General features: G+C 39.7%; 1 protein-coding gene across 1 annotated transcript in view; it reads right to left on the bottom strand.

Annotated features, from left to right (window-relative positions):
• Positions 1-22,447, bottom strand: part of Spata9 (spermatogenesis associated 9) — a 25,273-nt gene extending 2,826 nt beyond the window's left edge. Inside the window, exons 1-4 of the mRNA XM_055604028.1 lie at positions 22,387-22,447; positions 22,144-22,232; positions 15,911-16,138; positions 3,745-3,840 (exon numbers count right to left, since the gene is read on the bottom strand). Of these exons, the coding sequence (XP_055460003.1) occupies positions 3,745-3,840; positions 15,911-16,138; positions 22,144-22,232; positions 22,387-22,447 (474 nt within the window). The remainder of the gene's footprint in view (positions 1-3,744; positions 3,841-15,910; positions 16,139-22,143; positions 22,233-22,386) is intronic.

Genomic DNA, 22,447 nt, shown 5'->3' with positions numbered 1-22,447 from the left:
GGCAAGGTGGATAGAGAGGTTTGGGCAAGGTGGATAGAGAGGTTTGGCCAAGGTTGATGGGCTTTGGGGGGTAGGAGAGGATCACCAGAGGGAGAGGAAGAGAAGGAGGAAGACATGAAGAGATCATGTGGACCAGGAGAAAAAACTCCACGAATGGTGTGGAAAGGATTGGCCCAGATGAAGAACATTAGCAAATATTTGGGATTATGGATGGGAGGTAGCCTAATTAGGATTATTAAAGCAGATGGAATGGGATGAGAGCAGGCAGATATGAATAGTGTAGGTGGAATTATCTACCCAGCCCAAGGTGATATAAAGCAATTATAAAATCTATCAGGGGTCTATGTCCTTTCATGATTATAATAGGTTAAATAATACCACCATAATTATTGGGCTAATAATAAACATTATTAGCATGTACTTTTAAAATCACAAAAATCCAGATTTTTCATTTCTGGTCATTTCTACTTGGTCTTAAGTTGTTCTTGCACTGGGGACATGTAGGAAGTTTTCTGCTATTATTTCACTTAGAATAAGTTTCTCTAATATCTATTCTACTTTATTATGCAAGGGTCTTCTTACTAAGAAGCCTTCTTTTGAGAGTTCTGTATGAAGTATCACTCAAAGAGATGATAATAATCACAGAACAGGAAAACCTTCTCGACATAGAAACACAACAAACAGCTAAGAAACAAAACAGCAATACCACCACCAATAAAAATAGAAAAGAGGCAGAAATAATAGAGAATAAACTAAAGAGCTAAAAGCAGTAAGAGAAATTTAAAAATTCAATTAAAATAAAAAGTAAAATTAAACATAAGCAAGAAAAAAATAATGTAAAGAAAGGAAGAAAACACTAAAAACTTCCTTCTAGCTGAGGTCCATAGATTGAATGTTTCTTTCTTTGTCCTCTACTGTATTCTGCATTCTAGCAAATGTGATTGGTGGGGAAATGAGGATAGTGGGACAGAGATAAGGCCAGTGGTCATAACATTGCCCATCAAACAGAGTGCTATGTGCAGACTGAGCCTTGCTCTGCTCTGCTCTGCCCTGCCCTGCCCTGCCCTGCATTTTCTACTTGGCTTGGTCAAGAATATATATATGGCTGAGGCAGAGCTGCATTCACCTCAAAGGTTTTCTGTATGCATGCCAAGAAGCCCCATTAGGGGCTGGGTGGGTACTCCTCTCTTGAAGTTTGGCTCCACATGAACCCCACCAATCTGTGATAGTCGAGTGTTCCCTTACTCAAGATGTCCTCAGTCTGTATCTTCCAGGGCATTGGCAAATATCCAAAGTGTATCTTCAGAGGCAAAGCATGGGATGCTAGCAGACTGCTGACCTCTGGCTGGTGATAGGAGGGGAGAGGGAGCCCTGTGGGAAGTGAACAGTCTACCGCCCCTTCTCTCAGCACTCCTTTCAGTACACCACTTGTTCTTCTCCTTCCCTCAGAGGAATGTGCCACTGACCACTGTGCCCCACAGCTTACACTCTGAATTTTGACAGTTCTGTATAGCGTGAAATCCAGAGGAGTTTAGTTCTTAACAGTGCTCTTCTCACACTGTATCCTGGCGATAAGCTGACAAGGCATGAGCAATGAATCACTTCAGAACAAATCACAGCACTAGACATCCAGGCTTGCACGTGTTCTGGGTTTCCCCCACTGCTAAGACAGGATGATGCTCTCACTGGGACTGTCTGCATTCTGGCTTACTGGGTATTCTGGCACAAACAACGTCCCCCTGAGCCCTGCTGGGGGCCAAAGTTAGACTTTCTAATCATTTTGTGCTTTTCTCTGAGTTGTCTTGCTGTTTCTCTGTCTTTTAGTTCTCCCATTACCTCTGTCTTGATTCCTATAGCTTTTCCTCTTTCTGTCCTCAGAATATAGTTTGTTGTGCTGACTCTTCTCACTTGCAGAGTCATGCAAAGGACCCTTCTGTTCCACCATCTTACTACAGAAGGCATCAGAACAGTCCCTGTGCAGGTAGATCCAGTTCTGGTTTTCTTGAAAGGATAACAGCAAAAGGGTTGAGGCCTCAGACTGTTCTCCTGCCTCTTGTCTTACTTGCTCCTCACTATAAAGCACAGCAACACATATTCTCTTATTCCCTTCAGTTTGGACCCTACCACCTCAACCTCTTGTGTGCTGAGATCACAGGCTCTCACAGTCATGTCGAATTCATATATGCATTGCTTGAAACCAAACCTTAGACTTTCATGCATATTAGACAAGAGCCCTACCAACAGAGCTCCATTTTATTCCCAGATTTCCCTGTACAATTTAGAGTCAGTTAATCGACTTAGACACACATATTTGGATTTTAATTTGGACTGCATTAGACTTGTAGATTATGGGAAAAGGTTACATTTTTATGTTGCAATATAATAAAAGTAAACAAAAAAGTATGAGAAGTATAATAAAATCATAAAAATTGTTAGGAAAACTTTCAAAAGACCAAAATAAACAGAGGATTTTCCATCTTCTTAGATTAGAAGAACTTACCCTACCATTTATACAGACATTTTAGGAAGCTCACACAATTCAGAGAGCAAAAGTGGTTCAAGAATAGGTAAACCAGCTAGACAGAGTTTATAAACAGACCCACATACAAAACGTACTTGTGACAATAATGTTCTAAGACAATAAAAAGGATTTTCCTGATAAGTAAGGCTATATAATTGGGTACCATTGGGGCAACTGTTTGTCTCTGACCTCATACCAATTCCACATGGATTATAAATCTATAAGTGAAAGACAAAATAATACAGCTTTTAGAATATAACAGATGAGAATCTTCCAATGACCTTTGGGTGATTTATTTAAACAGAAAAAAAAACCCACACAATATAAAGAAAAATATTAATAAGCTGAAATACATTAGAATTAAGAAATTATACTCCTATCAAAGTGAAAAGATGAAATCAAACAAGAATATCCTGGAGTATATTTTCAAAACAAAACCAATAAGTTAGAGTTAAATGTCTCTCAGAAAAATAAAAGACTAACAGAAATTCACAGATGCCAGTTATGCAATGGTAATCAATCTCATTATTAATCAAGGACATGTAAATAAAAATTGGTATTATAATACTCACTTTCAAAATGGCTAAAATATAAATTATTGACAATATCTAGCACCCTAATGTCATATAGGATTATTTTGATCTAGGATGGGTTTTAATTGCTAAAAACCATTTTAAAAGTTTTTTTTGCTACTTCTGTTAGCAATAAATGCATAAAGATCTGATAGCCTTGCAATTTCAACCAAAAATATGGGCAAATATCTGTATGGCAACTTTATAAAAGCTCAGATTAGGAACAATCTAACATGTCCATTGGTAGTTGAATGGGAAAAAAAAAAAAAGAAATGCAAATCACTAGAACACTACACAGCAATGGACAGGATTTGTATATCAAAATGTAGTAACTGTTCTTTAAAGTCATAGATCCCAAATGATGAAATACTGAACTAACAACATCATGAGACAATGGCTATAACAAGTCAACAGGATACCTCAAATCGAAAGTTAAACTAGTTTTGACTAAATTAGTAATTAACTTTAGAGAAGTAAGGTAATTTTAATTAGATAAGCAAACTGGGCAAGGGGTGAATTTAGCTTGTCAGAGAAGCAACCACTTGAAGTTACTTTGCATAGCCTGTGGTGTGGCTAGACTGCTGCCGGGTCCAGGACATCTAATGCTAGATGGCATACACACATTTATTTTAGAATCTAACAGTAACTTACCAAATAGATTAGTGCTGCATAGGAGGCATACATTATGCTAGTTAACGCAGTTTTTGCTGGAAAAGAAATGATATCAAACAAAGAACGCTTTCTGACCTGCAAAAACAGAAAGTTTATGAAAATGAAAAATTCAAGGTTTCAGTGTTACATTTCACAATATTATTACAACAATTAAAAAAATTTTACTTAATGAAAGTTGTCTCTATTTTAACTATCTGGGCTTTTTTACATTGTAAGAATATGTTAGTGCCTGCTTCTCCTTTTAGCAAGAAGATGCTTTCTTTTACTAATCTAAACCTGTGACAGATCTTCACAAACCTGGAATCTCCATTTCTGAAACCTGCACTATTTCAATGTTTACAGCTGTGAAATGTGCTCACGAGGAAGTACTTCCTGGATGTTAGAAAAATTCTGTCTTGTTCTAATACTCATGTAATCATTCCTTACTAAATTATTCACAACCTCAATTATGCAAACAGCAATCAAAATTCTAAGCATTTCCTGAAGATTAATGGCTTGCTTGGAAATGTTAATCATGGGACTGCTGCGGCCAGCCTTGACCTTAGATGATCATTAAGCTTCAGGCAAATTTTCCTGCTCAGACCCAGCCTGCAGCTCTGCAGGGTTTATGCTAATAATGAATTTGCCCCTCAAATGTTTCCAGTGTCTGGTAACAGATGTTGCTGCCTTAAACAAATCAGTGTAACATACTGAGTTTAAGGGGGGATTATTTCTGAGGGCCACCTCTGTTGGTTTGAGCAGGCTCTGAAAGGAGGACCTTAGGAACAACATTTCCTTCCCTCCAGCAGTGAAGTGGCAGTTAGCCATGCTCCTCTGAAGTCAGAAAGCCAAGCCAAGCAGGAGCAGCTTCAGTGACTGTCCAATGATAGGACTCAACTAGTAAAGTCATAGAAATGCACAGTATTAGTGCGTGTTAAGAACATTGTGTGCATGGCCTTTAGACATTACTTCTAACGCTGAGGCTGGGGCTTCGGCTCAGTGGGAGAGTGTTTGCCTAGCACAAACCAGTTCTGAGTTATTCCCTAGCATCACCAAGAAGCAAGACAATAAAAATGCACCCATGCTAGGAGCATGTGTTCCAGCTATTTCGGGGGCTGAGGCAGGAGTTTGAGATCAGCCTGGGCAGCATAGGAAGATCTCATTTGCAAAGGTTTCTTATAGTTGCCCCTCCCCCCTAAAAAAAAGCCAAAATAATTGATATCAGAAAGGTTAGGAAAGTGAAATATGACCAATAATATATTTTGTAGACTTAAAAGCATGCTTTTGAAGTGCTGATGTGCTCGCACAGCGGCCCTAGCTCAAATCAAACAGCAACAAAGCCAAATACGTGCTTTATAAACACTTGATTTCTATCCTTAAAACAACTCCATGAAGGTGGAACTTTTTGCTGTTCCCATTCCACAAAGAGCGGAGGAAAACGAGACAGAAGTTGCATGCGCTCTGCCAAGACATAGCTGCTGAAAGTAAAGTTCTACTCCAACAAGAAATAACCCTCACTGGACTGGTGGCCTATACTGCCAGGACGCTCTGCTCCTCGGAGCGAGAGAGGAGAAGATGGAGCTAGCCAATGTTTATGTCGAAGTTTTGCTAGGAAAACAAGAACAAACTTAAAGAACTTACCTGTATACAGGTAGCATGAAGTGTCATGATGCATATTAATATCTCATGGCATATACGAGAATAAGGTTAAGACTATGCCTAGGCATGATTAAGCTCTAAATAAAAGTGAGCCCAAGTAATCTCTACTGCTGGGAATTAAGAAAATGGACTCCGGGAGGCTGGAGAGATGGCTCAGATGGCTCAGAGGAAGAGCACTGGGCTCTTCCAGAGGACCTGGGTTCAATTCCCAGCAACCACATGGTGGCTTCCAACCATCTAGAGTGAGATCTGGTACCCTCTTCTGCTGTGCAGACGTACTTGCAGGAGGAACACTGTATAAATAATAAATAAATCTTAAAAAAAAAAAAGAAAGAAAATGGACTTCTTCCTCACAGCACTGAGACCAGTGTTGATGAAAAAATGAGATTTTTCATGGTGTGGCTACAATAGTGTTCAATTTATGAAAATTCACTGAGTTACACATTCGATACTTGTCTGAATATTTTGATTTAAAATTTAAGAATTCTATCCATCTCATGATTAAAAAAGCAACTAGTTTTTTTTATAGAAAATGACAAATATATCAAAATTGTAATAGCTTTTGTTTGAATACAACTTTGTATCACTGATATTTATACAACACTCCTTATAAGCTAACTTTTCTTCTAATAGTGTTAGTAGCATTGTTTTAATCTCTAAGAAATCTATGAAGTAGGAACACTGGTTCAGAGAGATTAGACTCTTCTGTATTATCCACATTAGGTTGAAAAAGCACAGGGTACTGTGTTACTAAAATTTCTAAACTCTAAGTGTGCTCAGTACCCTAAAGGTTTCATTTTGTCTGACTGCTGCCGCTTCTGAAGGAAGAACAAAATTGGCCACCAGTATGTCCTTGGCTCTTAGTAAGAAATTTATGGAATGCAGAAACAAATAAGAGGCCACAAAGGCCTCTTAGCTAAAAGCAAGGGACTGTAAGGTGAACTCCATGGTTTTATCTTTCCTTCAGGCCACACCAGTGGAATAAGTACCACTTTCTTACTGCTTTCAATAAATTCTTTCTACTTCTGTAATAAATCACTACTGTAGGAAAAATATTCCAACTTGGACTAATCTCTCCATAAGTCAAGATGGAAAATGTCTCAGAGTTTCTGGCTTTTCCTTTGGAAAAGGAATCAAAGGTTGCATTTTCTTTCTTCCCAGAAACACGGCTATGGCATCACACTTTTGAATCTGAATGGATAACTACAGGACACAAGCACACAGGAGAAAGAAAAGCAAATGTACTCCAACAAAATGCCTCCTTGTAGAGGAAAAGCCTCATTTATGTGCATAGCAGAAGGTCTGTGTGGGCTAAGTAGGAAGTCTCATATAGCAAAGGAGGTTCTGTGTGAGAAATCATTCTTCATTTCACTGCACATGGTCTCCCAGATTTCTTCTCATAAAAAGACAATTAAAATTATTAGTTTCAAGTGTATTGTATAGATGATACTTATTACACTTGTGAGTAATTAATTTTGTGTAGTGCCTAAGGATTGCTGTTTTCAATTTCTTATGGCTTTTGATTTCTATAATAAATCATCCCCATACAAACCTATTTCCCCTGAAATTTATGTGGCTACTAGCAAGCAGTATTTTTCAGTTTTATGGGTCACTTGCTTTAGTGGTTTGAGTAAGAATGTCCCCCACAGACTCATATATTTGCGGGCTTAGCCAACAGTGAATGGCACTATTTGAGAAGGATTAGGAGGGGCCTTGTTATGGGGCTGGAGGTGGGGGTGTCACGGGGGATGGGATTTGAGGTTTCAAAAGTCCATGCCAGGCCCAGGTTTCCCTTCTTGCCCTGTAGATCAGGATCTAGCTCTTACCCGCTTCTCCAGCACTACATCTGCCTGACATCATGCTTACTACCATGATGACAATGGACTAAGGCCCTGAAGCTGTAGCAGGCCTCAGTGAAATGCTTCCCTTTAGAAGGGTTGCCTTGGCCATGATGTCTCTTCACAGCAATAGAACACAGATAAAGACACATATGCGGCATGCTTTTTATAAGTAAACCACCTTGCTTCATTTCTGGCTTTTAGCAGGAGCAATTATAGAAAAACAAATAATAAACAGGTGATGTTTGGAAAAATAAGTATTTATATTCTCTTGGTCTATCTGACATATTGTATCTTAAATTTGTTTTATTAATTTCACTCATTTATATATCTGAATTAAAGTATCAGTGCTGAGTCAATATTTTTTAGTTTGGGTACGTTAATTTGCACAATGTTTTACTAACATTTTGAGACAGGAAAACATTCCAACTTTTAAACTCCATTCATATAATTGACTGTCTCATCTCAAAAAAGCACCTGTGTTTCTTTTCTTTTCACTAATAATGACATAAATCACAAGCAAACCAGATTTGAGCAGCTGAGAAAATAAAAGTCTAATTCCACATAGCCTGCAGGGTAGACAACTATCAGGCCTGATTTCCCTTATGTTGCTCAAAATCACCTTTCTGAGGGATAGGAGAGGGGTCAGGAGCAAAGCTGTCACTCTGTGACCAATGAGCAACAGTGGGTCGTCCTGAAGGCTAACAGGCAGGCCCAGGAAGAGAGGCTTCAGATAAGACGGCAGGCGCTACCTGGCCTTCGAGTACTAACTCACTAGGAGGATAAGCAAGACTCCCTGCATAGCACAGGATGTAAAGCTTTGGTTAGCATCTTGTGGGAATTATTCCTGAGAAAGCTTTATTCAGGTGATTCAGTAGAGGTCAGGTGCCCTAACCCTTTCAGCCAGCTTGGAGCAGTATGTCTTTGAGAAGTCCTCCTTTTTGGAAAATGTCTTTGAGAAGACATTTTTTAACCTAGCCACACCGGCTAGGTTAGTTTTGAGGCAGGCCCAACAAGAACCCAGAGAAGTCCTGATATTTGTAGAACGTACACTTTAAACTCTTAACTGGAGTGCACCCTGAAGGGTGCGGGGAAGGTTGTGGTGTGTGGGGGGGTGTTATTAGAAAGCTTCTCACTTCAGCCTAGTCCTGCACCTCCCGTGATGCCTATACACAAAAGAAACGATCATCTCATCTCCACCCAGGAGGAGCTCTCCGGTCTGTGGCCCCACTCTGACTGGGCTTCCAGAATCAACAGCTCTCTCTGGAGCTGATGAGTCTTGGCTGAGGTCAGCATCTAAGCTGATTATCTAGGTCACTGCGGCAAGAGTAGCTGCAGGCTTGCTCAGCCAGGCAGCTCACAGGCTGAGCGGATGCATCACTCTCAAGCGCTAGTGCTAGGGATGTTGGAAACCTCCAGGGAATTCTCCGCTCGGAGTTTTCCATTTCTGAGGCTTAACATCATCAGTATCTGCAGTCTCAGCTCCGCAGAACCTGGAACAGCTTGAGAAGTAACATGACTCAGCATCTCAGCAGCCATAAGAAGAAACATGACTCAGCACCCATCTGTACAGTCGAGTGCGAAAGAAGTTTCTAACAAGATGGCCCATTGAGGGGCTGAACACCAACCTCTGTGCTCAACTCAGGACTGGTTATAGCAAACTGCTTAAGTAGCCTGTGTGGATTGGATCCTTGGGCAGCTCATGTTTTGTATGCATTTTAAAGGCTAAGAAATGTTCAGGTGCTCCAGATCTAAGCATCCATTCAAAAGACCCAGAAATCTGTCTTAGGCGCGCTGGGTCGGCACCGTCGCTCTGCTCATTGTAAGGAAACCAGTACTGTAGGTTTCATCTTAGACCTCCCTGTACCAAATGACTTAAACTAGATATTTAATGGTTCACTCTAGTTATTGTCAATGCCCTAATGAAAATGACCCTCTATTTCCGTGGTTTGCAAATGATAATAATGATAGTAATAATAATATGCTTCCCTGGTGTTCCATATGGATAAAAGAATTTCGGTAGAACCAATTAAATTGCTGCAGGTGCAAAAAGATGCTGCATTACTCTCAGATCAAAGACCCAGCTTGAAAATGACCTTTGGACCATGAAACTTCTCTTCAGATTGGCTAGGAGGTCACCTACTTTCCCACAGCCATGTTTACATGAAGCGATACCCTCCAGGCACTCACACAGCAAATTCCTTTGAACATTAATTCCAGCTATCACTGCCTCGGAATTCTCCACCATAAAGCTTCCCCGGAAGCAGCTAGGAAAATCTATCGTGGAGTCTTAAGAATTACAATAGCTCCTCTGTGCGTGACTAAGAGGTTCACACTCTAGCACGGTGGATACACTCGGTCCCCAGAGCAACCCCCTGGCCTTCCCACCTTTCACATTTCATGCATCCTTTTTTTTTTTTTTTTTTTTTTTAACCTTCGTCTCTCTGGCCTAATGTTCACATTCATGCTTCTATGTATGCTCTCACTTTGTCTTCAGATTTGGGCTGTTTGTTTGTTTGTTGTTTTGTTTTGTTTTGCTGCTAATAATTTCCTCTCAGTGACAATTCCTCTCTCCACTGTGTATGTCACTGTGGCAAAGTGGTTTCCTCTCCCCTAATGCTCAACTATCCTGAACTCTCTGACACCTAGACTCTCTTCTATGGCCTCACCCCAAACACATGCCACTGCCGGTGTTTCCCGGAAAAGCCATGCTCTCCCTCACATTGTTACCTCCATTAAGGACTCCTCATTTCCTCTGAAGGTTTTCCGGCCACCTCATCGGTCTGGTTCTTCTGTTTTCTTGTCTCATTTAGAATATTGCACTTTCTAGACAGTTTACAGCCCCTCTGAAACCACATGCCTCTTCTGTCCATCCACCATCTGCTTTGCACCCTTTGGTCATGTACTTGATACACTCGACTGATAATATCTGTATGTTTTCCTATTGGCTCCCTGGGGCAAGGATAAAATACCTCTGAATGCCTGCTGCCTAAACTAGTGAGCTTATATATCAGATTTCAGTAAGTATTTGCTGGATTAATGGAAAGGTTAAATTATACTATACTAACTTCCTAAAAGAAATTTAGGCATCTTATATTAAAATTGAAAAAAAAGAAAAAGGAAAGAAGGTGAGTAGGGCTGAAAGAAAGATGGCTCCAGTAGCATGTCCGGCCCAGCTAATGTGGAAACAGTCACATCCACTGAGGAATTCCGTTTATCATTAACCCCAACACTTTATGTAAGGCCAAGCCAACAACAATAACAAAAGATAAATCCCCATGTCAAGAACAAAGAAGAAACTAATAGAATAGCAAGCATGTGAGCTTGTATCTCAGGCTCTCTAGACCCTTAATGGACCAACAGGTGAGCTTTAATACCTGGCTACGTGAGAGGCCTGGATAGACACAGGTGAAAGGTAGGATTTGCAGAGTTGCCTTTTCAGTGAGAATGAGACTCAACCAGGCACAACAGGAGGGAAGGGAGCTGCTCCCTGCCTGGGGCTGGCATTTCTCATGGGGTCACGCCTTTGAGAAGGGTATGAGCTTCTCAAGGTGGCACAGAAAAACCTGAGCTGGGAGAGCTTGAAGTCTGCTCCCAGGTTGTCTGTAAAACCCTGGAGCACAAGCACAATTCCTCAAGGAGAGCTCCTCCACCAAGCAGAGATGGTTTCGTGAGGATGAAAATCTGCTGAGGTAGTTCCAGTTAAAATACAGTTATAAACATACGGATATAATCCCCTATGAGCCTGCAATACAAATCATGACAGTCTGAAAACTTAGTAGCTCCTAACACTTTAAAAAATAATCATTTGAAAGTCCACACACACACAAATTTGTTCAAGATAATTGGAAAAATTCAAAGCGAAAAAGCACTCCAAGACTTGAAGGAGAAAAGAAACAGGTCCTTAGGGTAAAAACTCACAGGTCTGCCTAAAGTCATTAATGTGGGGCAAGAAGAAAAAGGCTCATTTGGTAACATGTTTGCCATACAAGCATGAAGCCCTGAGTTAAAAGTTGGGCTTGGTGGTACACAGTTGCAATCCCAGCGCTGGAAGCAGAGAGGGGAGGATCCTGTAGCTAGCTGTAGGCTTAGAGCAGACCCAGTCTCAAACAATACAGCAGAGTGCAATTGAGGAAGGTTCCTGATGTCAACCTTTGGCCTCTCTATACACATATAGCCACCTCTCCATACACATCACCACACACACACACACACACACACACACACACACACACACACACACTCATGCAGACAAAAGGAATCAAGGTTTTATGTTTAAGATACAGTAAATAGGTCGAACATGTTGGACATAGCTAATTACTCAAGATGCACAAAGAAGAGATAAAGAGCCCGGCATGTTTGTCTCACACCTTTCATCCAGAATTTGGGAGGCTGTGTCAGGGGGATCTCTGTGAGACTAAGGTTGTCCTGGTCTACAGAGTGAGCCCCGGGCCAGCCAGAGCTGCACAGTGAGACCTTGTGTGGAAAGACACGGGGCGGTGCACACAGGACACAGACACACATGAAGAGTAAGCGAGAGGGCGGGCTGTTGCTCACTGACAGTGTGCTTGCTGGCATGCACATTGTCCTTGTTTCCATTCTCAACACGACTATACAAGGAAAAAACAGTAAAATTAAAATGTATTTAATAGGCATGTCAGAAAAGAGTTTATAGAAACTGACAGACATAATATTTGATAAAATATTACTAAGGGTTTTCAAGAATTGAATTAATTATTATCAGATTCAGGACTTAGAACTTTTTCAAGAAAGCTCAGCCTCCCTGAAGTACAGTTTGAGTTGGCAAGAGTTGAAGGAAATCCCTCTTGCATACATGCAGACAAACATGGAGGGCAAGACATCTATAGGCATAACCAAAGCACCATTTGTAAAAGAAAAGAATTGGAAATTAAATTGTTCATTCTGCCAGTAACAAACACTAGATTATCTTTTCTTTTTCTGGAATACCAGAGAGATAAACTAAGATAAAATAAACTCTAGCTACATTTACCAATAATGTTAGACAAAAACAAGAATTTTCAGAAGGATAAGTACAGTATAATGTAATGTATGTGAATGTTGAGCATACATAGTAATATTCAATATCATAACTAGAACTATCCAAATGTAATAAAATATAAATGTATATATAGAGATGTTCACTTCAGCTTCATGGTTATCATCTCTGTGAGAAAAATGGAGAAGGAGCTAGGAGGTGTTTCTTTTTATAAAGGTCCATTCTGAAGGCAATCAGATACACATTAGGACTGATTGTGCGGGACTTCTGATAAATTACTTTTGTGTTTGAACTCTTTCACTGGTAAATTTATTTAACATTACATCATTAGAAAGCCCTCACAAGGAAAAAAAATTATGTGTGCTGACTATAAATTGATGTCAAAGAAGACAATGACCCCACATCGGCCTTGGACCAGTCACTCAGCCTCAGAACAAGTTTCTAGAGTACGTTAAGCTAGAGTAAGACAAGCTAGGTCTGTATCTCAGAATCTCATTGCCAGTCAAGGCAAAAAGGCAAATATGGTGTATTTTTAATAGTTTTTATTAATAGATAAAAAGAAACACATACCTGGAATGCAAAGATAGGGTTTTTTTTACCTCTAAGTTTTTATGAGGACAGAAAGACTATTCTCCATGGGTTACTCATTCCTGCACAAACTGTGTCTTCTGAGCAAAGGACATGTTTGACTATCAAATAGCTTTAGCAGCTACCACAAGTGCATTCCTGTGGAGAGATCTAGAGATGAATCTCCAGCTATGTGAGAGGGCACACTCTCCTTTTTCTTGTGCAGACACACTCCAAGGTAATGGAGTGTCTCCACTCCCAGAGGAGAGTCGCTGAGCAGCTGTTTCAGTGTCTCTGAAGAAAGGCCCTATTTCACCATTTCAAGGGTCTTCTCTCCAGATACCACATTAAATATGCACAGTTAACGAAAGACCCCAACTGCATCATCCTGTAGAAGGCGTGAAGAGTAGAAAACCAACACAAGACATTGCTCTGGCTAATACTTTTCCTGTGAATACACTCTCTGCTCCTGACATGAGGGGTGAGGGGTGTGTGTTTCTCTCTGTGTGTGTCTGTGTGTGTGTGTCTACAACAGGAAAACCTGTTGGCTTAAAAGCAATGTAAAATCTCAGATCCTTTGCAGCTTTGAGTTTGTAGAAAAGGAAGAACAAACAAACATGACACCCTAATTTGTTGGAAATACTTCAGAAATATACTCAAAAGACATTTCACAACACCTCCATAAAAACTATGGTTTGAGGACGGGAGGCTCAGCTGTCAAGTGCACCCACTGCTCTTCCAGAGGACCTGGGTTTGACTGCCAGCACCCATATGGAGGCTTACAATTGTCTATAACCCCAGTTCCAGGGGATCTGATGCTGTCTTTTGACCTTCACGGGCATGGACACACGATATACACAGACATTGTATAGAGGCAAACATTCTCAGATAAAATAGAAATTATTTTTTAAGCCTATGGTTTGGGCAAAATCAGAGAAGGAATAACAAGGTAAAACATTAGCTTTCAAAGAACATTTCAAAGGGAATTAAGACAATATTCAGTTATTTTTTCAACATTATAAGGATAAGAAACAAGGCTTGGAGTTCTTAACAACTCCAAGTTAGCAAATACAAACTCCATTAGTTAGCAAATGCAAACTTTTTAATATTATATTCTGTTTCAAATAATTTTTAAGATTTATTTATTTATTTATTTATTTATTTATTTATTTATTTATTTATTTATTATGTATGCAGTGTTCTGCCTGTATGTACACCTGCACTCCAGAAGAGAGCACCAGATCTCATTATAGGTGGTTGTAGCCATCATGTGGTTGCTGGGAATTGAACCCAGTACCTTTGGAAGAGGAGCCAGTGTTCTCAACCTCTGAGCCATAGCTCCAGTCCCCTCTTTATATTTTTAGATATCAAGTATCATAAGAAACCTTTTATAAATTCTGTTCTCAGCTAATGAATAATTGAAGTATTTTAATTATTTTTTTTCAAATTTAAAACCCTTCATTAAAGATAGATTCCTAAATAACAAAATGGGCATTCTGCATCCATTCTATTTGAGGACCTATTCTTCCAGTTTCAGGCCATGTGGTCTGGATAGGACTCTGACCCCAAGTCTGAAGATGAAGCAGGGAGTCTGTTTTGGGGCAACCGATGTGGCCCGTTTAAAGGCGAGCACTGAGGTGTATGCACCCTCCTTCAGTGAGCCTAAGGAACACTGCCTCAGGGACTTGATATTCTGCTGTAATTACTTGAGCCTGGAAGAATGAAGACCCCCTAACAGCTACAAGTCATCTTGGACAGTCAAAGAGTAGAGTGGATGTAGGGAAAAGAATAAGATATGCGAAGGAAGAAAGGTAGGGCTTTATTATCTGTGCAGCTGTGTCTGGAATCTTAACTCGATTATTTGTGTGAGCTAACACTTCATTTTTGGTTTAACCCAGTTTGAGCATGGTTTTCTCTCCCCTCAACAGAATTATTCAAACTGATACACTTAGGCTTTCTCCCACAGAACAAGTTGGGATGCTCTGAACAATGTCCATGTTGAAGCATATGAATTACTGGGTCATGAAGTTGAAAAAAGAAATAGAGCTTTAACAGTTGCATCCCTTAACAAAAATAACAGAAGCTTCAGAAAGCCATGCAGAAAACAATTAGAAACAGACATAAATATTAGTGGGTACATACAAGTTTCTTTATAGCTGAATACACCCAACTACCATACCAAAGGTTATTTTAGAAATGTAACAATGTTCTGAGCGTAAGGAGCAAAACACAACCACTTTGAAAATTCACTGTAGAATTCCCTTTAGGTTTGACACAGGTAGTCAATTTGCATGATTATATTTACTTTGAACTATTTGAAATGGACAATAATAATGAGGTAATAGTAAACTCAAATAGTAAGGTGGAAAAATCCCACATTATTTTCCCCTTCAGATTTAAATTAGCAACTATGCTATATTTCTTTTATCCCACTTTATCTATTTCACATGAAGGACTCCAAATACACCACAATTTTATTTCTGAATTTAAGAAGTTTTAACATGTTATTTATTCTTTCACATTTCTGTGTAACATAGTATACTTTGATCATAACTTTTCATATTTTCTGTCTTATCCCTCTCTCTCTCTCTCTCTCTCTCTCTCTCTCTCTCGTTGATACTCTCTTTTCCCCAACAAGTCCCTTCCTACTTTCATGACTTTTGAGGAAGGGGTGGCCCATTACCTTTAATTTGTGGACTTGTTTGAACATAGGTTTGGGGCAATTTACCTGTGCCTGTATCACTTAAGAAAAATGACTCACCCTCCTCTAGCAGCCATTAACTGTCTATAGCCTTACGAGCCTTTCCTAGTTGGTGATGGAGTATCAGTGGGCCGAGTCGTGTTCGGGTAGCCACTGCCGCTCTGAGCTCATGGGTGCAACTGGCATGGCATGTCCGAGTGGGGTTTCACAGCATTCCTTCCAGTCTTCTGCCCCGCCCCTGTGATGTTCCCTGAGCCGTGAAAGGAGTGATATAGATGTCCTGTTTAGGGTTGAGGATTCAACAGTTGCTTACTTTCAACACTTTGGTCAGTTATGAATCTTTAGAAAAGCTCCACAGCTCATGAGCATGCCACGTGCGCTTACCTGCATGTTGGTCAGGGGTTGCCTGGGTTCATTCACTTCTCTCAGGAGCCGATGGGATATGTGTCTCAGTTCTAAGAGTCTACACGCCAGCTGCGGCTGCAGAAGTTTGGCCACTGATTTGGAGGAGCTGGATATGCTGTTTAGTCCCTTAATTATTGTTCCACGGTTGATCTTAGCTAAAGCTAGAGCCATTCTGACCTTGGATGTTCTCTGCACTGGTTCGTTTTTCTGAAAAAAAAAAAAAAAAAAAAAGCTTTAAAAAGAACCTGATATATGGTTGGTTCTCTGATACATTGTTAGAATCTACTTATAGCAGAAATTGAGTCTATAACTACATTGTACATTATGACTTACACTCACTCAATCCAATAAATACACCTCATACAGTTCACTGACATCCCTAAGTAAAGCTTTTGTATGAACACATTAATATTTTTTTTCCTTAGGATAAATATCAAGAGTTGAATTAATCAAAAGATAGATTTTTTTTTTCTTTTTGGGTTTATGGTTTTTTAGTCTGTTTTTTGACATACTCATGTGTCACCCTAGTTGGCCTTGAATTGTTATGTAGCCTAGGTTGGCCTTGAACTCATAGAGATCCACCAAACACTACTTGACTTGAGTGTTGGGATTAAAGCATGTGGTACTGTGCCTGGTGGTTTATGGTATTTTTACATTGATTTTAGAGGTTGCTTTAAAAAAATAAACAAGATTCCTTTTCCTCCTCTCTCTCTCTCCCCCCTCTCTCTTTCTCTCCCTTCTTTCTTCCCAGTACTTGGGATTGAACCCAGGATCTTGTGCATGCTAAGCAAGTGCTTTACCATTGAACTATGTCCTAGCTCTCTTTTTACTTTCTATTTTGAGACAAGGTCTCATAAGTTGTACAGGCTGGGTGTGAACTCATCTGTAACCCAGTCAGGCCTTGGACTTGCAATCATATTACCTCATCTTCCTGTTTACCTGGTACTACAGTCCTGAATCACCAGGCTCCACTGTATCTAAGTATTACTCAGTATCTGAAATATTCAAGCAATAGCACTTATTTAAAACTGTTGCAACTATTTTTTACAAGTTAACTCGGAAGGGTTTTAGTCATGAACCAGAGCATATATAGTATGTAGAAAAGATTTAATGGAAACTAAATCAAATGCCCTATATGCAGATCTCCTAGTAAGCTTAAGAAAATCCTACATCTCAAAACTTCAGAAATTCTAGTCATTTCTAACAAGCTTGTTGCATTATCAAACAGATGACATGTGGTTTCTTCTGTGCCCTACCCAAGAGTTTACCACAGAAACTGCATTCCAGGCAACAGACAGGCACAGTTTACCACTAATCTAAGTAATTTGGGGATCATCTGGTCATAACTTAGGAAATATTGGTTAAGCATTGGCTGCAGATAAGCAAATTTGAGTATGTAACATTTTGTCAAGCCTAAATATATACATACTCAATATCTGTTGAATTGGTTTTGTTTGTTTGCAGTGAACATCATGTGTTTGCCTAAAAGCTAACCTTTTGTATATTTACTTTAAAAATAAATATACACCATCTGATTTCCATGTTTTTCTTAATGTTCAGCACTTTTCATTGGAGACAACTAAGCTGTTCTGGCCCATCTGTAAGGATGTATTTTTCCATGTTTTTAGTGTCCTGATGTAGTTTGTTCTGTTAACAGTTCTGAAAAAGTCCTGTGGCCCACAGTGGTCTTAGTCTCCCTGGCAACAGCAACAGTAGATAGTGTGATAGAGACAGTGGGCTGCTGAAACTGCTCCCCTCTAAAAGCACTCTAAAAGCAGAGTGAGTAAAACAGCACAAAGGTATAATCACTTGGTATCATTTTCTTCTCTGGCTGTTGCTGAAGAACAGCTGGAAGAAGCCGTGCTGCCTGCAGTATTGAAGCTCCAGTAGCTGCTGGTCTGTTTCTCTTGGCTTGTCTATGCCATGCTCACCCTTCTCAACCCTGGCTCCCTGTGGGCTCGGCTCTAGGTTGATGTTACTCATGATTGCAGTTTACCCACGTTCTCTGTTGCTGTATTAATAAGAACAGTCAGCCTTGGTCTCCTTTTTAAGTGATTCGTGTTGGGGTAATCTACCATGTTGGCAGTTGTGAAATGATTATCTTCTGTAGATTCTTCTTTTTATTTTCTAAGTGGCTCTACAGGATCTTTTACTTTCTTCTGTTTTTTTTTTTTTTTTTTTGTTTTGTTTTTTGTTTATTTTGTTTTGTTTTCTGAGACACACTCTTGCTATCTAAGCCGATATGGCTTCATACGCATTGTGTAAGCCCAACCTGGCTCCAAATCCAGCCCCTCCTTCCTCTGCCCTGCGAGCTGGCACTACAGGCATGTACCATCACAGCTCATGCTCTTCTCTACACCATGGCGTGCGGTCACTGTCCCCATCAGTTTCTTTTAAGCAAACTGATTCATTCTATCAGACAAATCAGTCTAACTCCCCTTCTACATTTTCTTTCTTGCTTTTTGTCTTTATATAAAAATAAATTCAATTATCAGTGAGAATTTGCTCATCTCAAATCTCACATAGGGATCACATAATTTAGATTGATCAAACATGACATTCATGCAAGCCTGCACTGCAATAATAGCATATTTAGCTGTTATCATGAAATCCTAGCCGTCCCTAGGTCTTAACTTGTGCCTGGTGACTACGGTCTTTGCTTCCCTCTAATGCTTAGTTGTTACAATTTGATCATAAGTTAGTTGTAACAATTTGATCCTGAGATGCCCCGTATTCCTTTTTCTTTAAAACAAAGTATAAACAAACAAAAACTTTCCCATATAACTTTCAAAGACTTGTTACTTCCAACAACACAGTGTTCTTGACCGCTCTTATCTTCTCTCCCACAAACCATGGAAATGGCTCTTTCCTAGGAAGACATCCTTTCTGCCTCTCAGGAAAATGATGTAGGAAAGCAAACCTAGGCACAGGGATGCAGGTGTGGTAATCTCCTGCACTCTGAACAAAAAGATGTCAGGGAGAAGCAGCTAAATACATTCCTCAAAGGTGGAGTGACATGTTTATGATGACTTCAAAGCAGTATTGTGTTCAACAAGTTTCTTAGTTCGAATAGGAAAAAAAATTAAAGATTCTTTATTCTCAGCGGCCAGGTTTTTCTTTTTTTTCCATTTTCTGTCACTTATGCTGTTGTTGGTTTGTTTTTAAGCAAATCATGGGTGTGTGGTTAAGAACTGACCCCAAGTCCTGCAGAGACTGATACACCAACCAAGGACTATGCATGAGAGGACCTAGACCCCCTGCTCAAATGTAGCCAATTGGCAGTTCAGTCTCCATGTGGGTGTCTGAGTAAGTACTTTCTTAAGGACTCCCTAAAGGCATTCTACCCAATCCTGTGCCTTGCACATCTCACACGTATGAGGGGGTTTGTCTAACTACATTCTCAAAGTGAATGATAAAAGAAGAAAAATGGATTTCAAAATGAGCAAAAAGTCTTCCTTGCGTTTTTCTCTAAAAAGTCTAAGATTCTCATTAGTAAATAAATTTGAGATATAGAGCTCTCTCTAGATAAAAGGGAGCTATTTATCTGAATATAAATCATGGCCATAGATCTGATGACAATGATGCCATCAGAAAACAGAACAAGATGAAAGGCATATCTCTGGCTTCTATGACTCCCCTTGAGACATCTTCAATAATTATTGCCACTTCCACCTACTTTAAGCATTTACATTCTAGGTCCACCATGGAGACCTGTCCATCTCTTCTCTCAAAGTTTGGCCAAGAAAAGTTCCCAGTTTCTCAAAATACTTTATACCAAGTTCAGGAGAATGCAAAGATGGGGTGACTAGACTCTAACCTGAAGATTTTGTTTGCCTTCTAGAGTTTCCAAGCCTTAGTCTGGTCTGCTCAGCTAACCAACACCTGTACACTGCCCAACTACCTCTCACCTGAAAACCCACACTTCACCTTCGCATTTCTTTCCCACAGATGAAGAAGGGTTATTATTATTATTGTTATTGTTATTGGTAGTATACAGTCAGAACTATAAGCTAAGTAGCTCCAATTTACAGCTCAACTGCCTGGATTAAGCACAAGGTGTTATATCCCTTGAATGAAGACTCGATTAAAATAATTTTATTATATTCCATCTCTCTCTTCTTCACATAGTCCACATAGTCCCATGTCCTACTTAATAGAACCATTATTCTTCCAGGTACTCAAGACAAACAGACTCTTCCTTAACCTCTGCATAGCCTTGTCATCCCAGACTGTCAATTTTATGATACACTGAACACCCATTCTTTATATTCCCAATATTCTTGCAGCCATTCACAGCAGAATCTTACTAGAAACGCTGCCAGTATTAAGAAAACATTATCACTAGAAAAATAATTTTTCCTTTATGTGTGTGTATGATATATATACATATCTGTGTTCATGTGCCCATGAAGAAGTCAAAGAAGGGCTTCCTGTGTCTTCCTCTAACATTCTCTTTCTACCTGATATTTTGAGAGAGGTCTTTCACTGAACCTCATTTCAGCCAGGCTGGCTAGCCAGTGAGATCCCGGGGTCCACCTGTCTCCACCCTGCAATGCCAGGGTGACAGGCACATGCAGGTATACGTGGTTTTTACATGAGTACTGGGGACTCGGACTCTTTGCTTGCACAGACAGGTCACTGAACTATCTTAAAATTAGGTATTATTTCCAACCTCAAAATCTTTTCTGTCCTATGTTTGTGTTATAATTAGACAAGGGTCAGACTCTTTGTTGCATAACATCCAAAGATCTTTACATTCTGGGTCTGGGTTAAATTAATAATGCCTTATTAACTTTACCATTATAATCCTGTCTTCATTAAATTAACCCCACTGACAAGGGATCATGTCCTGTTTATTGTCTTTGTATTCCTTTCTTCCCAGTCCCAAGCAACTAAGAGGTGATTTGGCAAATGTTTGACAGATGCTTATCTCAAGGATAGAGTAAGACAGCGCCAACACCTGTCCTAACGAAGCGCACAACCTTTGTGATTACTGTGTTGTTTAGGGTGCTTTTTGTTGTTGGTTCCTTTCTGGTTTGGGCTAAAAAGTAGGTATGTGACATTGCTATAAATCTGGCCTTTACGGTGTCATGTAAAGTGTATTGTACTTCAATGGTGAAAAATAACTAGGCTAGAAAAGATAGTTCTTTTCTTTACTATAAGTGTCTTCAAAACTCTCTCCGCCTTCAATTTCTTTTTTTTTTTTTTAAAGATTTATTTATTATATATATAGTAGTCTGCCTACATGTACACCTGCATGCCAGAAGAGGGCATAAAATCTCACTATAGATGGTTGTGAGCCACCATGTGGTTGCTGGGAATTGAACTCATGATCTCTTAAAGAGCAGCCAGTGCTCTTAACCTCTGAGCTATCTCTCCAGCCCTGCCTTCAGTTTCAATATTTTATGTATTTCAAATCATTTTGGAACAGAGACTTTAAAAGTACAGTGCATGTATATTTTGTTTAAATTGGTAGATATTGATGATTGAGTAAAACAGAATGAGCTAATGGTGAGATGAAGCTATATTATATAAATGCAGGTTTATTTGGAGCAGCACAGGAAGGGAAGGGGAGGGAGAGAGAGAAAAGAAGTGCATGCAGAAAGAGAGGGAGAGTGAGAGAGAAGGGAAGAGGAAGGGGCACAGAGAAGGGGGGAGAGAGAAGGGCAAGGGGCAAAAGGGGGCCTGAGGAACCCAATGTATGGATTATACGGTGAAGAGCCTCTGGGAGAGAAACCCGCCCCAGGTAAAGGGCAGGACATGTCACCCCCTGCAGCAGGTGGGGACCTAGCAATTGGTATTTTCTTTCCACATTAGCACACATATATTCACACAGTATCTTTTCAGTATTAGTTTATCTTAGTTAAGTATTTGTATTCAGTTAATTGTCTTTAAATTTTTACTTAATATTTCTAGCTAGTTTTCCAATTTTACATTATGTAAACTACATTGTCAGTTTCTGATATGAAAGACTTCTGAATTTTTAATCTAACTATGCTATGATTGTTTTTAATCTTGATTTATTTCATTTTCTTCCTGATCTACCTCTCTGCTACTTAAGGACTCCTCCCAGTAAATAAAATGTGAAATTGTTTTTTCTGAGGAAAAATTAATATTTCTTAAACTTTAGTTACTAATACCATCATTAATGATTTGTATGATACAAAAATTACATATCTTATCTTCTTTATGAAGCTTATAAATCACATTACCTGAGTAGACTCTGATAATCTGAGGATGTTAGGGAGTTCATCTTTAATCTCATCTATAAGGTCCATGACTGCCTTCTGGAGCCCCTCAACTAAGGAAGGAGAAGTTAGGAGAAACACTGTGTGACATTCGCAGGCATATGGAACCCTGGCCCACCTCCCAGGTGACTGGGAGCACAGGGAAGCCTCTGGGACTCATTCCGGCTCCCACGCCCAAATTCCCATTTACAGGAGCATCAGCCATACGTCTGCCAGAGAGGTTCTTCAGCACCTGCCCGCTTATCCACCCAATAGGTCTGATTTCCAT

Source organism: Psammomys obesus, unplaced genomic scaffold (genome assembly GCF_907164565.1).
Source record: "Psammomys obesus unplaced genomic scaffold, mPsaObe1.curated_primary_1811, whole genome shotgun sequence".
In the NCBI taxonomy this organism is placed as follows: domain Eukaryota; kingdom Metazoa; phylum Chordata; class Mammalia; order Rodentia; family Muridae; genus Psammomys; species Psammomys obesus.
This window is presented reverse-complemented; position numbering and strand designations above follow the sequence as displayed.